The sequence below is a fragment of the Taeniopygia guttata genome, chromosome Z, assembly GCF_048771995.1.
Source record: "Taeniopygia guttata chromosome Z, bTaeGut7.mat, whole genome shotgun sequence".
Lineage (NCBI taxonomy): Eukaryota > Metazoa > Chordata > Aves > Passeriformes > Estrildidae > Taeniopygia > Taeniopygia guttata.
This window is the reverse complement of record NC_133063.1, coordinates 9,723,144-9,737,596: the sequence shown is the minus strand read 5'-3', so window position 1 is coordinate 9,737,596 and position 14,453 is coordinate 9,723,144. Positions and strand designations below refer to the sequence as shown.

Sequence of the window (14,453 nt, the reverse complement as noted above, 5' to 3'; positions counted from 1 at the left end):
TAAACAAATGCCTCAAAATTTTGGAGGAAGCAATTAAAAAAAAAAAAAACTTTGAAGCAGAAAAAATACTTAAGTATCAAATACTAATTTTTAAAATGCTCTTCTGTTCTTCTAAAATATCACCCCGCAGAAGTTTTGTTGAATATCAGTTTTGTTTTTTTTCACAGACAACTGATTTACAGCATGGTCAGTAAATAACCCCTGTTGCCACCTGCTTGCTCTTTGAGACAAAGAAATTCACTTGCAGAATGCATTTAAGGGTACTGGCACAGGCTGTTGATGATCACACGCCAAATGTCTGAGTTCATCAGGAAACCCATCCAAAATCCTAACTAAAACCTCAAGCTTTTATGGGTCAGGCAAGCAGTGATGTTTCTAGTTCTATCCTCCTTCCTACAGACGAAAGCAAGTGTGAGGAGGATCATCAAGCAAAAAGTTATATTTATTCACGATCTTCATGAAAGCAAATTACGCATGGCACTTCCAGACCCAGAAGTCAACATAAAAACTCTGAAGATGGGCTGCATGGATCTTACAGGAGACAAGTACAACTCCTTAAATTCAAGACATGCCCAAATTTGAGTTCACAAATTTACAGGCAAAAAACAAAACACCCTGAAGATTTAGTTATGGAATCTAATTTCTGAAAGATACTGTACTTTGTTATTGGAACAATGAATAAGTAAAGCATAAGTAAAGAGTAAAACAAGTAAAAATCTTCATATTTTCAAAACTTTCTGCAAAATTGTGTCTAGCAGAAGCAGTGATTAACAACCCTATATTAACATTTAAATATTGAATTACACAATTTCTTCTTGTGGGTAAGTATCAACAGATATATCACATCAGACATTAAAAATTACTGAATTGAAGAAAGCAGTTATTTTAACAAGGCTGCCTTTTAATTTTACAGTCTTTTCAGCATGCATCAAGAACTTGTTTGTTTATGGTTATTATTCCTTGTCATATTAATTTAGCTCTTCCTTCTATAATGCGAATTACTTCCTGCACTGTTACGCCCTGGGCTGTCTCCAACTCATCCATTAAAATTCTGTGTTTGGAGGGAATGAAGAAAAGCTTATCTGATCTTTTCCAACAAGCTGGTTCAGGAAAAAATGCCCATGTCCACAAACACATTAGTTAAGCTAAGACTCTTACTAAAGATTTCCTTCTTCTCTACCATTTCTCCCTAATCATTCTATACATTGCAAGTTCCTTCTGAGCAAGAAAACAATTCAATTCTATATGGAAAATTATTTACTCTTACTAAAGCAGGACAGTACACAATGTCATTCATGTAATTTCAAACCTCCATCTATCTGCAGTAAGACAACAGTTTTAACCTTTACTCAGCCAACAAAAACAAAGCAAACCACTGGAAAGAGTATGTGAGATAAATACTGTAATGACAAGCTTCTGCACATAGACTGGAACAAAACCCTGCGAATTTACTGTATAATGGAAATTAAAACAATGTGATTATGCATTTTAAGACCTTCTCTTATCTGAAGCTGCCATAAGAAACATGAGCGAGGAGTGTAATTTCAAGGAAGTCAGTGTTTATTAGTCTTGGGTGCTTCTGAAAGGTTCTCTGAAAGTCTCTTCCTGATTTTTAACCAAAGTACCATTGCATTTTCTTTGTCAGGACCTCAGGTTGAATAACTACATGGATCAATTATGTTTCACCATTTACCAGTCAGATTTAAATGTAAACAGTCAGGCTACTATGGAGACTTCTTTTTAAATCTTCACTTCTATGTTATCAACAAAAAGAAAATATCATAGAAGGGTAAAAAGTGAGTATATAATTTACTGTATACTCCACCTATACAACTGGCAAAAAATTGTAACTTATTTTTGTCATAATTTTTTATTGGGAGCTAAGAGGAAATAAGAGAAGAATTTAAAGCTAACCAAACCAAGGTTAGTATCGATTTTGGTATCCAACAGATATATATCACATCTGTTCACATTTAACCATATATTTTCATGTTTACATCTGGTACCAGTTAGGTTTGCTATGAGAAAATGCAGGGGAAATGGAGGGAAAGAAAGAGGAAGTAGTTTTAAATGACACTTTCCTCTTTAGCTACTACTGAGAAGGAAAACCTTCCACAAGGTTGAGAGAGTGTTCAACCCACAGCCACTGGCTGAACAAAAAATGTACAGGAAAGAAGCTTCTGGCTTTAGTTATAAAATATGGTTGTTTTAGTTTCCTGCTTCCGGTCTTACCAAAGGCATGTTTTGCAATTAAAATCACATAAAATGTTTAACCACAAGGGTCTAATGAAAAGGTCCTGAATCTGAAGAGACACAGAGGAAGTTGTGTGTCAGATTGCTTGAGTTACTCAACTCCCACATTCAGAACTGCTGACTATCCTCTTCACAACACCTGTCCATTAATTTCATGTCTGATAAACACTAGGTTCATCATAGCTGAGAATACAAAACATTTCTCTGCTGGTACCAGTTGTGCTGAAAAAAAAAAAAAATCAGAGTTTCCTGAAACATCTAACAGTTAGGTATAGACCCTGACGTGCTATATACAAACTGATGCTTGCTGAATCTTTTCATTCTCTTGTTTGCTTTTAGCAATAAATTAATGGAATCATATCCTCCTGTCTTGAACACTCACTCTCTACAGAGGCAACCCAATATGCCTTGTGGCTTACTACAGTTACTTAATACCCACATGACAACTCAAACCATACCAAACAGGTCACAAGCACACATTATGTGCTCACTGCTCCCTAACTGGTAGTTCACTTCACAGAAAGCAAGGCACAACAATGTCTAGAGCTTACTGCCTATGACTCCGAACACAGTAAGTTTTATACCATCTTAACAGAGCAAAAAAGGATCTATCTACATTTTTCTCAGTCTCATAATATAACAAGACACTTTTGATTATTCATTTGCTCCAAAAGAGACACTAAAGCATCATTAATATCTCCATCAATGATAAAAAGCACAGGTTTTGACAGCAACTGACAGTTTATACATGTTGTTTTCACAGCCCCATTTTCCAAAAACCTACTACTTGTTGTTCTCTTATAATGGTTTACAGGTCATAAATATGAGGCCTCTAAAGCATACCAAAGCATTTTGGTCTCCCACTAACACAAGTCTTGCTGAAGTCCAGAACTTTTGTTTTTCATGCATGAAAAATAGTAAAAAGTGGTTCTACTAATGTGCTACCAGCTCATTGTTACTGAAGAAACAGTCAGTTTCTACACAAAAGAAAGGCTTAAATAAAAATCACTATTAGGCCCTAAAACAGTAGGTGAATTAGGCACATTCTTAGTTTTGAACACAATCAATTCTCCATAAAAGTCAATGGCACTGTGGTAGAAGTATTGTTACACAAGACCTCCAGTTAACAGAACATATTCCTTCAATGTCAGAGCAATTACAACCAAGGGGAAGCTCTCTGCACACAGTTATGCTTAGTTATGAAACACTCCTCCAGACATCTTGGCAGCAGTTTTGATTGGAATAAAAAGCAAATCCCAAAATCAAAACTCACCTTATTTCCACAGGAACAAACAGTTGATTAAAAGCATCTCGTGGTTCAGTGGAATCAGGATTCCACTTCTTCACTCTCTACCTGATGGAGTAAAGAAGACCTCTGCTTCAATAGACTACTGCACGCCCTGAATAATCCAGGAGAAGAGCTGGGCTCTGAGGTCTTCCTTGAACATCTATTTTAAGACAACACTCATGAAGCAATAAAGTGTCAGCTGTGCCCTAGGGACGCAAACTGAGCAGAACCCAACACGCCGTATTACCCTGAAATTCCTGTGTCTATGATCAGCCAGATGAGTTTTCCAGGCATCTTCCCTCCCCTCCTTGCTCTGAATATCCTTCAGGAGTATCCACCTTTCTATGGGCAAGAAGGCACACAATCTTTTTGTGATTATTACAGTTAAAGGTTAATACATTTCCACTATTTCAAGCAGTATCGCAAGTAATCAAAACACAACTTCAGAAGGTATTATATGTACTCTTTAAAATACTTTGAGACAATTAAAACCCAGATCACACAAGATTCTGGTTTATTTTAGAAGTTAATATGATCTTATTTTAAGATACTGTTGGACAGAAGTCTAAGCAGCAGTTGCCATGCATATATTTCTCTGACAGACAAAGGAATAACACTGCTCCCAATCATAAAGAAAACTTAATGGTTTTGCTCTGCTACACAATCCTTCCTTTTGTCCTTAACGAAAAAAAAATTGTGCCAGGAGAACTGTAAATTCACTGAACTTTCTTACATCACTGAGTAAAATATGAGAAACTTGAGTTCATCACTACTTTAATCAGGGGATGCATTAAATAAAGATAAATTGAGCTTCTTTGTACGTAATTGTTACACCAATGCCTGTCTAATAAGAAAAAAGTATTCTGACTAGTGAAACAAACAGAGGTGGTTTTATCCTTGCTTTTATTTGTTTCTACTATTTTTCTATGGCAGTCGTTCCAGGGCTTTGTGTAGCACACATTCACACAGCCCCAACATTGTGAAACATATTTGCTCAACTTTACATCACCTTGCCCAAAAAAAAGAGAAGACAATCATGGAACACTTTTACAGGTAGATACTGAGGTTAGCTTTCATCATTTTTTACTTATGAAGGAAACACGCAGATACTCCACAGTTTCATTCTGCAAGTGAAGACCAACTGCTTAGTGGAAAAACACTAACAAATGATCAATAGTGAGCACCTATGCTCTCATCTTCAGACATTCTTTAATTTACTGAATTCCCTTTCTGAACATTCATTGCTTGGCAGGGATATTACAGCAAAGCAGTAAAATCAAACACATACCCAATACATTGAAAAAAAGGTTCCTGTTCAGCTGAGCTGACACAAGAACACAAGCACAGATACTACAACATGGCCTTGTAGAAAACTAACCCAGCACAATGTGCTTGGACAACATAAAACTCACATTCAGGAACAGAAATAAGTTTTTTTTCCCAATAATAATTGATGGGAGAAGCAAAACACAGGGCAGAAAAAAAAGACATTAAAGACAGACCTCTTTGATGTTTTCTATCTACCACTGTACAAAAAAAAAAAAAAAAAAAAAAAAACACCCACCCAAAAAAAAAAAACCCACAAAAAAAACCCCATAACACACAGTCTGTTGTTTAGGACTGAGTTACAGTTTAAGAAACCCTTCTGCTCCATGGCACAACATTGTAAAACACTGGCAGTCAAGGCTATGCCTGCTGTCCCAAATAGAATTAAAGCTATGCACACAAGAACATGCTCCTGCAACCTTCAATACACTACTGTACTGAACAAAATCAACACAAAGAACAAAAATATTTTAGAATTGACAGGAACTACCTAAAATGACTAGACTTTGCAAATGACACATTAATTTTGTAAAGAACATTACCTAACTTGGTTTATTTGTACTTTCCAAAAACCCTGCACTTCTATCCATGACAGTCTTTATTTTGTTCATCAATTTAGATGTCATTAATATCAAAGATTGCATCTGTTGTGTATGAAAAGGACAAAAATAATTCAGGAATGTTAGTGAAAGTGAGTGTTATTTGCACTTCAGATCCTTTCAAGTTATCCCATCGACAGTTTTAAGTTCATGCATGTCGCCTGTCTTAAATGAGAAACTCTGTAATAGCTCACTTCTACCTCTTTTTTCTGTGTCAAGTAGAGAAGTGACATATTTAATGTATTAAACAGGAAATGACCTTTCAGAAACACAAACAATCCAAAAAATAAGCAAAAACTTGCAAAATAATTTGTACTGATGTCCAAGATAGAAATGTCCAAAATTATATTACATATTCCCTTTAACCTGTATTTCACTTCTTTCAGTATTTTTTTTTAAATTTGGTTGTGGGGTTTTTGGTTTTTGGTGGGGTTTTTTTGTTTGGTTTTTTGTTTTGGTTTGGTTTGGTTTGGTTTTGGGTTTTTTGCGGGTTTTTTGTTTCCTTAAATTTTATTGAAACTGTTTAGGTAACAAATGGCTAGTCAAAATAAATAAATTCTGCTCATTGATTCAGAAGGGGAGACCATACAATTTAGGGGGCAAAAATTATGTGCAACAAATAAGGAAGACTTCCATGAGCTTTTAATCAAACTTTGATTATTCATTCTCAGGGAAAAATCTCAAATTAAGAACAGTCATGCAAAAGAGAGGAATCAATCTCAAAAAAAAAATCCTACCAATAACCATTCCTAGAACATTTACTACTTTGTAGCACTCATAACTTTCAAGGAGAACTGCAGATGGGACATCAGGAAAACATTCTTCACTTGGAGGGTGGGGAACAGGGATGTGGTAATGGCATCAAGCCTGCCAGAGATCACAGAATGTCTAGATGCCACTCTTAGTTATATGGTTTAGTTTTAGGTAGTCCTGAGAGCATCAGGGAGTTGGCTTAATGATCCTTATAGTTCACTTCCAACTTGAGATATTTTATGATTAATTCAACTATTCCAGGCGCTAAAAATAAATATGCAATTATCTGTTCTTCCAGAGCTACAGACCTCATACATCATCTCCACCTAAATTCCTAGGCAAGGAGGAAGACACAGCCTAGATCTCTTCAAAGAGGTTCAAAACTAAATTTACAGTACAGGGATGAGGGAAGAAATTTTTAAAAAAATTAAGTTTATTTAGTTTATCTGAGCATTTCCACTGGAGAAGCTCTTCAAACAGTAAAGAGTTCAGCATACCCACTAGGATTTCAAGGAAAGGATAATAAGAGTTTCTTTGACTTTTGAAATGCATTAGGGCTGTGTTTTTTCCTTTATTTAAGAAAAAAAAATCCAACCAAATACTGAACTAGAAAAGCTGGAATTTATATCCAGTTTTAGTGCATTTGCTGCCTTGAAGTCTATTTTAAGATACATACCCATTCTGACACAGCTCTACTTCCATAAAGAAAAACAAGAAATTGTCTCATTGATAGTTTGCCCAGTGGGCATCAGAGTATTGAATCCAACTAAAATGCTTTTGCAAAATCTTAAGATCCAGTCTGTTCCCTCTTCCCCATGTTTTACAAGGGTAAAAACCCCAAAGAACTGAGTGATCTGAAAGTAAAATATTGTAAGCTTCCTGTGATAGGCATGCTTTCTTCTGAATTCAAACAGCATTTGCACAGGAAGTCAACATAGACTCACAAACAGAACTCGTAAGTATTGTGTAAGACAAAACAAAACCCAGTTTATTTGAAAAAAATATTATGCCCACAAAAGGTTCCAGACCATCAGGCATGAAAATGAAAGTTCTATTCAAAAAGCCAATAATGTAAGCACCCTCTTCAGATTATCGCAGCTGCCATTGAGCACCAAACATGCCTCAAGATCACCAGAAATAAGGAGCAACACTTTTGCTCTAATATTTGCATATTCTCTGTGGTGTCCATTCCAGCAGAGCCAGCTTTCAGGAAGAAACTTACTGACCAATTTCAGCTCCAAATTTTCTTCCAGTCTTACCACCATCTGCAGGGTTTTCATTTCAGGAAACAAAATCAGGAAGCTTGGTGCATGAATATTGCTTCTTGGTACCTTAAGCTACAGCTAAGGCCCACAGGTCCATTTCTTCCAGTTGCATGGAGCAACATTTTTGAAATGTTTTGTTACGCAGTGCAGCAATAGCATTATGTCAAACAGGCCTTTAAAACAACATTTCATCTCTTTCAAAAGGAATGGCCTTAGCAAGATGACTTCAAAATAAAATTCTCCCCCAGACTGCATTACTCTTAAACACAAGCTCTTTTTACGATGCATACAAGAATGCAGAATACAACCCTGTGACTGAAATAGGCCGTAGTTGAAAGACCTTTTACTCAGGCCAGGATTATCTAGAGAACCAAAACATCAACTGCTTGTACAAACTGTAATTTTAGCATGACAATACAAAGAGGGGGAAAAAAAACAAAGACGGAAAAAGTCTCTCCTGCTAGCTATGCCACCAAAATATGCCCAGAGCTCATGACCTTCAGTTTCTTTCAGATTCTAAACAGCAGCATCAAATGATAGGAGATATTTAATGTGCTTGAGAACAGGGAAATGCAGGGCAATGAAGATATATTTATAGATTCATAACATGGTTTATAGAACTATAGAATGGATTAGAGGGAACCTTAAAGATCATCCAGTGGCAATCCCCTTGCCATGAGACAGAAAATTTATTTTTTAGTGTATGGGGTTTTTTTATGGATTTAACATTTTAAAAAAATTGACATAAATTCAGAAAAAAACCTAACTTTGCCTCTGACTTGGCAGGTCACTGTTAAAATACGATGCAGCAAACTCTACCTGGTATTTTAGCAATGGCTATCCAACATACTTGTCATTCAACAGACCAAATCCCACCTGTAACAAAAGTGCTGCGTTTTCAGCCGGAAGGCTGTTGTTTTACCCACTGTCTAATTCCATATTTGGCCATGGTCGTGAATCTAACCAAACATGCTTCAGTTTCACTTTGATCTGAGAACTTCATTTCCTTCTCTGTAGAATTATATTAGTAGAGGCAGAAGCAACACGGACTTTTCATGGCTTATTTCAGGCACAAGCACAGGATGCACACACACACACACACACACACGGCTGTATCACGATGCCAGCTTATCTCTAAGCATATGCAACCACGTCGGTATTTCAAGCACTTCTGTCAATGCACGGGCAGCTCTGAAAGCTTTCTGGCTTTCATGAACACCCTGAAACACTTATTTCGTACACCGCTGGTACTTCTGTATTTTATTTCTCCTTTCGCTCGGGGTGGGGTGGGGAGGCGGGGGGTATGTTCTGGTGACAATGCCCCGATCAGGAAAACGCCATGAGCAGCGGGTCTGGTTCCTACTTCCCATCAGAATTATGATGGCTTTGGAACTCCAGACACCTACAAGGCTCCTTCAGTGGTGCCACACAGGGCGAGTGTACACCTGGCGTACACGGGGCCTCGGCTTCCCAGCGCCGGTGAGCCCCCGGCCGGGCAGTGAGAAGCGCAACAGCGCCGAGAAAGCGAGGGAGCTCCTCTCACCTCTGCCGTTCCAGCCAGCTATTCCTAATTAACCTCAGACAATTTTCAAGCCGCGGACGGCGGGGGCAGCAAGACTACGAAGGCTCTCGTTTTCCTGTGGGCAAACAGCTCCTCCGCCGGGAGGCCCCGCGGTCCCGTCCCGGGCACCGATGGTACTCACCGCTGGGAAAGGGCTCCATCTTTCTCCCGGAGCTCTCCGCGGAGGCGCTGCCGCGGCTCCTCACGCCTCCTCCTCCTCCTCCTGCCGCCGCATGCTCCCAGGACGGACTCAGTCCGTGCCCCCTGAGAGGGACCGCAGCGGTGCCAGCCCGCGGCTCCCTCCCTGCTCGAAAGCTTCTTCAGGCGAGGCAACCCCGGCCAACCCCCGCCGCCTCAGCGCTCGCTTCCTCCTCGTCCTGGCTGGGCCTCGCGGCGCCGCCTCCTCCCCGCACGGGCCCGCCTCACGCCGGGGATGGCGGGGCGGGGTCCGGACCCCGAGGGAGCGAGTGTGGGATGGCGGCGAGCCGTGGGACTGGGGGGATCCGGCCGCGGCGGCCCCGGCACCGGGCCCGGGCCGTGATGGTGGTGCTGCCGGGCCGGCTTTGCCTGCATCTCCCTGCCGTGCGCCTTCCTTCCCAGTTTATCCTTGCGTTTGTTATAAATTAAAATTTGTCCAGCCGAATTAAAATGAAAAATAAAACATTTATTTTGCAATCGAATTCTATCTAGCCAGCCACAAGGAAAGAACAGAGGCGAGCCCGGGGTCGGCCCTGGGTGTGCAACAAGGAGTCAGCCTCAGCAGAGGTTTTCCTCCATGCCCACACATCTCCATCCTGGAACAAGCGGTTTTTATAGGGAAAATTCTGCCTGAAGCCAAGATTTCAGCAATCAGTCTTTTCTTCCATTCAGAGTTCATAGGTTAATAAGATTTTCTTTTTTTTGGTGATGAGGAAGAACAATTCAGTGTCCGGAGTTGTTGAATCCCTTGATGAAATGTACGGGAACGCTGCATTCACATGGATCTGCCCGAGGATTTCAATGATCTCCATCTCGGGTCGTTTATGCGATGATCAGCGCCTGGGTGTCCCGTATCCCTCCAGACACGGCTCATCTTTTGGCTGAGCCACATCCTTTTAGTTGTAAATCGGGTTTCAACATACAGCAGGTTTTGCCTGCGAGGGTGGGGGAACTTCTAATAAAACGTGTATACTCTATCAAATATTCAGTATGACACATATCATACTAGAAATTGCGCGAATTATATCTACTACACATAACACTTTTTATTTAAATAAATAATCCCCTTATCATCCGGGTAGCGTTCTGCTGTGTAAGGCGCAAGAATCAAAAGGCAGAACCGATTGTGTGAAATGTGGCCAAATGATGCCACAAAGACTGGATAGTGTTCCAGGAACCAAACACAGAAGATCAATGAATTATTATATTTGTATAAAATAATTATACAAACTGGACTTGGTTTTTGTGAAAGAGAACCAGGCATCCACGGTGGATGTCACCATGGAAAATGGAAGTGTTGAAACATCATTAGAAGTGGCTGCTGTGGGAAAAGTAGAGCAGTAAAAACAGCTTCAAAAACAAATTCAAGAACTCAAAAATGCTACAAATATTGTATTTATGGGTTTTCTGCTTGACACAGGTGGGAAGGGGCATCGTGGCAACTGTGAACTTTCAAAGGCCCTGGGTCTCTCCAGCTTTAGGAGAGGACTGCCCATGGTTTTAAGGGCACTTTATACTTCTGTGGACATTTTGTACATGTTTGCTGGTAACACACATTGTATCATCTTAATCTATGTTACATTTAATAACTACATAACATCTTGTACTATTGTGTTTATTGTAATGTGTATTAATACCTATACTGAAGTACTGATAGGTGACAGTAACACCTGCTGTCACCCCCTGTACTCCCACAGTAGTTGGGACATGAGAGACAAAATCTTGTGATTATGGCTGAACATTAACAAAGAGCCATGAGATTGAAGGCAAACACTGTGAACGTAAAGCCACTGCAATCCTCTTGGCATTAGGGAGGGATTGAATGAAGAGATGACAAAGGAATTATGGTGTGATATGTCACATACCGTCAATTTGGGATAAAATTTTCCTGATGTAGATCGAAGTGGCCAGGCCATCTATACTTAACCTGGAAAAGGAACATATATAAATTATATGTGTGCCTCCTTATTGACTTGCCTGCCCCCTGCTCCCTTACAGCTACGCTCCTGCTATTATCTGACTGGTTAAGCTTTTTTCTTAAAAAGGATGGTTTTAAACCTTGATTTTTGGGAAGGGAGAAAATGGAAATTGATTACTCCCAATGAACACAAATTTAATGTCCCATATTTATTTTAAAAATTATTTTAAAAAATAGGTGGGTTTTTTTGTAAAGAAAGGGACTACGGCCAGGGGTCCACAAGTGCTCAGGTGCTAATGCATCCCTGTACCTCTTCTCTGTGTTTCATAAACATAGAAGTGCACTTTTTCACACATGATCATGTTTCACAGACTTAGTTATGGTGACAACCTTGTAGCACAATCTAGGTCAAAGTCATATTTCACACTAAATCCTTGGAGTTTAACACTGGCCTTAATGTTGGCACAGAGCTAAGCAAGTTTTAATAACCATTTACATATTTTCAGACATCCCTTAACATATCACAACAGCCCACTGTCAAAAGAAAAACTTATTTCAATTATTAAATCACCAGATAATTTATTTTAATAGGATGACAGGTCTCTAGAGCTTTCTTTTCAAAACACTAACCCTGTCTGGCCTATATTTAAATATACTGGAGAAACAATATCTATGTAACTAACTTTGCTGGGATTCTACACAGAGTCATGCAGAGGCTACAGAGAGGCCTGAATGGTGTTTTTTGAGCACCTCATCACATGCTTTCACCATTCTTCATTTCTGCCAATCAAAATTCCTTAATTAGTATAATACATCTTTGGGAAGCTAAAAAGCTAAAATAAGATCATGCTCCATTACATGTGCAGAGATTTCCATATCCAGATTTTTCTATTAACATCAAGTTTTAAGATAGCACAGTGGGAATTAGTCATACAGAGTAAGTCAGGTATAGAGCTCATTTCACAGTAGCACTGTTTGTACTATAGTAGAAGAATAAGGGTTTTGCTGTAGTTTTGTATAACATCATTTAGAAAAAAAAAAATTAATGGATGTGAAGGTCCATCTTTGCTTGTGTTGGTAAAAAGCTAGAGTTTCTACAACATGATTTTTTAAAAAGTCTCTAAAAGTTACAGGTCCTTTCCATTATAAAATATATACAGTTTTTAGTTATAGCTTGTGAGTAATTTGTAGAAGTGAAGGACTTTAAATTATTTCTTTTTTTCAGATTCTAAGTCAACTATTACCACAATTTCTCTTTTTTTTTTTCTTAAGATGCAGAATAAATAAATCAAATCTGTAATTGCTCAAAGCCATAAATATATCCTTAGAGCATCTGCAATAACCTGTATTATGCCTTAATTTGGTAGCTTCCATTCAACAATGTCTTAACTGAGACCTTTTCATGGTTAAAATATGTTTGCCAGCAACCCTGCACCTTTTTTAACTTTGAAGACAAGCCATCTCTAAAGAATGCTGTAGATCTTCCAGCTTTTAGATACCTGGAAACATGACTCAGGCTGTCTTTTGCCAGTTTATTTTTTCATAATAAAGGTTTCATGAACAGTACAAGTATCAATAGACACTTGGGTGCTTTTGACCCAGTGGAAAGTCTTCAATTGTTTTCAACCGGATCTGCACATAAGAAGCAACTACACACAGTAAAGCTTTGTAGCTGAGAAACTGCCAGGCCTCCAGGGGCTGGAAGGCAAGGGTTCATCAGTCTTGCTGAAACATGTCAGAAGTTGCCCAGACTCAGGTGTGGAACTAGTGAATCACTTGTCTGATAACCTTAAAATAAGATGAAAAAATTGTCCAAACAAATACTTGTGCTTAAAGCTTGAGCGGAGAGATTAGGAATAGGGAAGTTCCTTTTATTCATTAGCTAAATGGTTAATACTACTAATTAATATGTTAACTTCTTCCTGAATATGTGTTTTTCTATTTTAAACCAAAATTGCTTCTTTGGTGTGCACACTACTCTGAACAAACCTGACATCCTCATCCCCTGTCAGCACAAATTACAGCCACTTGCAACCACTTTTTGCACAGAGTACTGTCCCAAGCAATCCATAGCATCATGTTTGCAAAATAAATATCCTTATCTATGTATCTATTTCTACAGGTGTAATGAGATAAATAATTAAAGAAACTAATTTTGTGAATAGTGGAGCTGAATGAGGCATGGTTTTTTTCACATAGCTCACTGCAGATTCTTGCTAGGAGAAGCAGCTGCTTCCTCAGAATTGTCACTGTTATCTGCTTTGTGTTGTCTTACAACCTACCTTTCAGCAAAACTTCCTAGATACATGTTCCTCTTTTTAATAGAGTCTGGTTAAATTCACACAGTTACCTTGCCTCTTGCCATGTCTCTTTCAGAAACATTAAGACCACTGTGTATTTTCTTAGAATCCAAAACCTTTTTTTTCTTTGTGACCTAGAACAAAGCTTTGACATCGTGCCTAGCCCAAGATGCAGTCCCATTTTCTTGTAGAAATAAACAGCTGTGGCACATGAGCCTTTGGGAAGATTACAATGCTACATTACAGATAAAAAACCCCAAGCTATTGTAAGGAAGAGTCATAGTCACTCCACCATAAATGCTTTTCTTGCTTTGCTGATTTTTTTTAAGTCATAAAAATAAATAAGCTACTGTTAGAACTTTCAGGTCCTAAAATTAAACCAGTGTATTTTTCTCTTTGTCTTGGAATATTGCTAGCATGTTTATATCTTAGTTCTAAAAACCTATGTCTATTTTTTCATTTCTTTAAAAAAGCATGTACTAGCTAGAAACTATCATGTACTATAAATATATCCACCAGGTAGCACAGAAGTAAATTGCCAGTTTTTGTGGCTGGAATGCTATGGGGCATGATCCAAAAGTTGCTTTTTCCACAGAATAAATTAGGATACAGTTAAGTGTGATGATTTAGGCACATCTAACAGCTTGCCACTTTGCAAAATTGCCGCTTTTCCCTGTTCAGTTCTTGCCTCATGTTTCACTGCTTACCTTACACCAACTCTAATTCTTGTTATATTCCTCTACAGGCTGATTTCAACTTTTCAGCTGTCTAATCTAGCAGAAAACTAGTTCACCAATATAGTGGATAATTTAATTTTGGGTTACAGAGTTTTATTGGAATCTGCAAAGTATCTGCATAACAATAGCAACAGGAGGGCTCATAAACATGCAGCTAAGCAACCTCAGCTCAGAATTCTCCTCTGCCTCCAGTAATAAACTGTCTGTGCCAGTCTGCCCCTTAGGGTTCTGTTCTTCAGCTGATCCATAGATTAT

General features: G+C 38.6%; 1 protein-coding gene and 1 long non-coding RNA gene across 8 annotated transcripts in view; both read right to left on the bottom strand.

Moving 5' to 3' along the window:
- The window catches only part of LNPEP (leucyl and cystinyl aminopeptidase), a 52,596-nt gene extending 43,143 nt beyond the window's left edge, over nucleotides 1-9,453 (bottom strand). The window contains exon 1 of one of the 3 annotated variants that reach the window (XM_030257722.4): nucleotides 9,188-9,453. Coding sequence is in view for 1 of the 3 variants with exons in the window: in XM_012577384.5 (XP_012432838.5) it covers nucleotides 9,188-9,206 (19 nt within the window). In the remaining 2 variants the exon portion in view is untranslated. Of the gene's footprint in view, nucleotides 1-3,526; nucleotides 3,679-9,187 lie in introns of those variants that run through there. The other 2 variants (XM_012577384.5, XM_030257721.4) reach the window with 2 other exon arrangements.
- Nucleotides 9,454-9,688: 235 nt separating this feature from the next.
- The window catches only part of LOC115491101 (uncharacterized), a 27,260-nt gene continuing 22,495 nt past the window's right edge, over nucleotides 9,689-14,453 (bottom strand). For 4 of the 5 annotated variants that reach the window (XR_012053233.1, XR_012053232.1, XR_012053234.1 and 1 more), the window contains 2 exons: nucleotides 11,109-11,170; nucleotides 9,689-10,178 (listed from right to left, as the gene is read on the bottom strand). This is a non-coding gene — a long non-coding RNA (uncharacterized lncRNA). Of the gene's footprint in view, nucleotides 10,565-11,108; nucleotides 11,171-14,453 lie in introns of all 5 variants that reach the window. The other variant, XR_012053231.1, reaches the window with a different exon arrangement.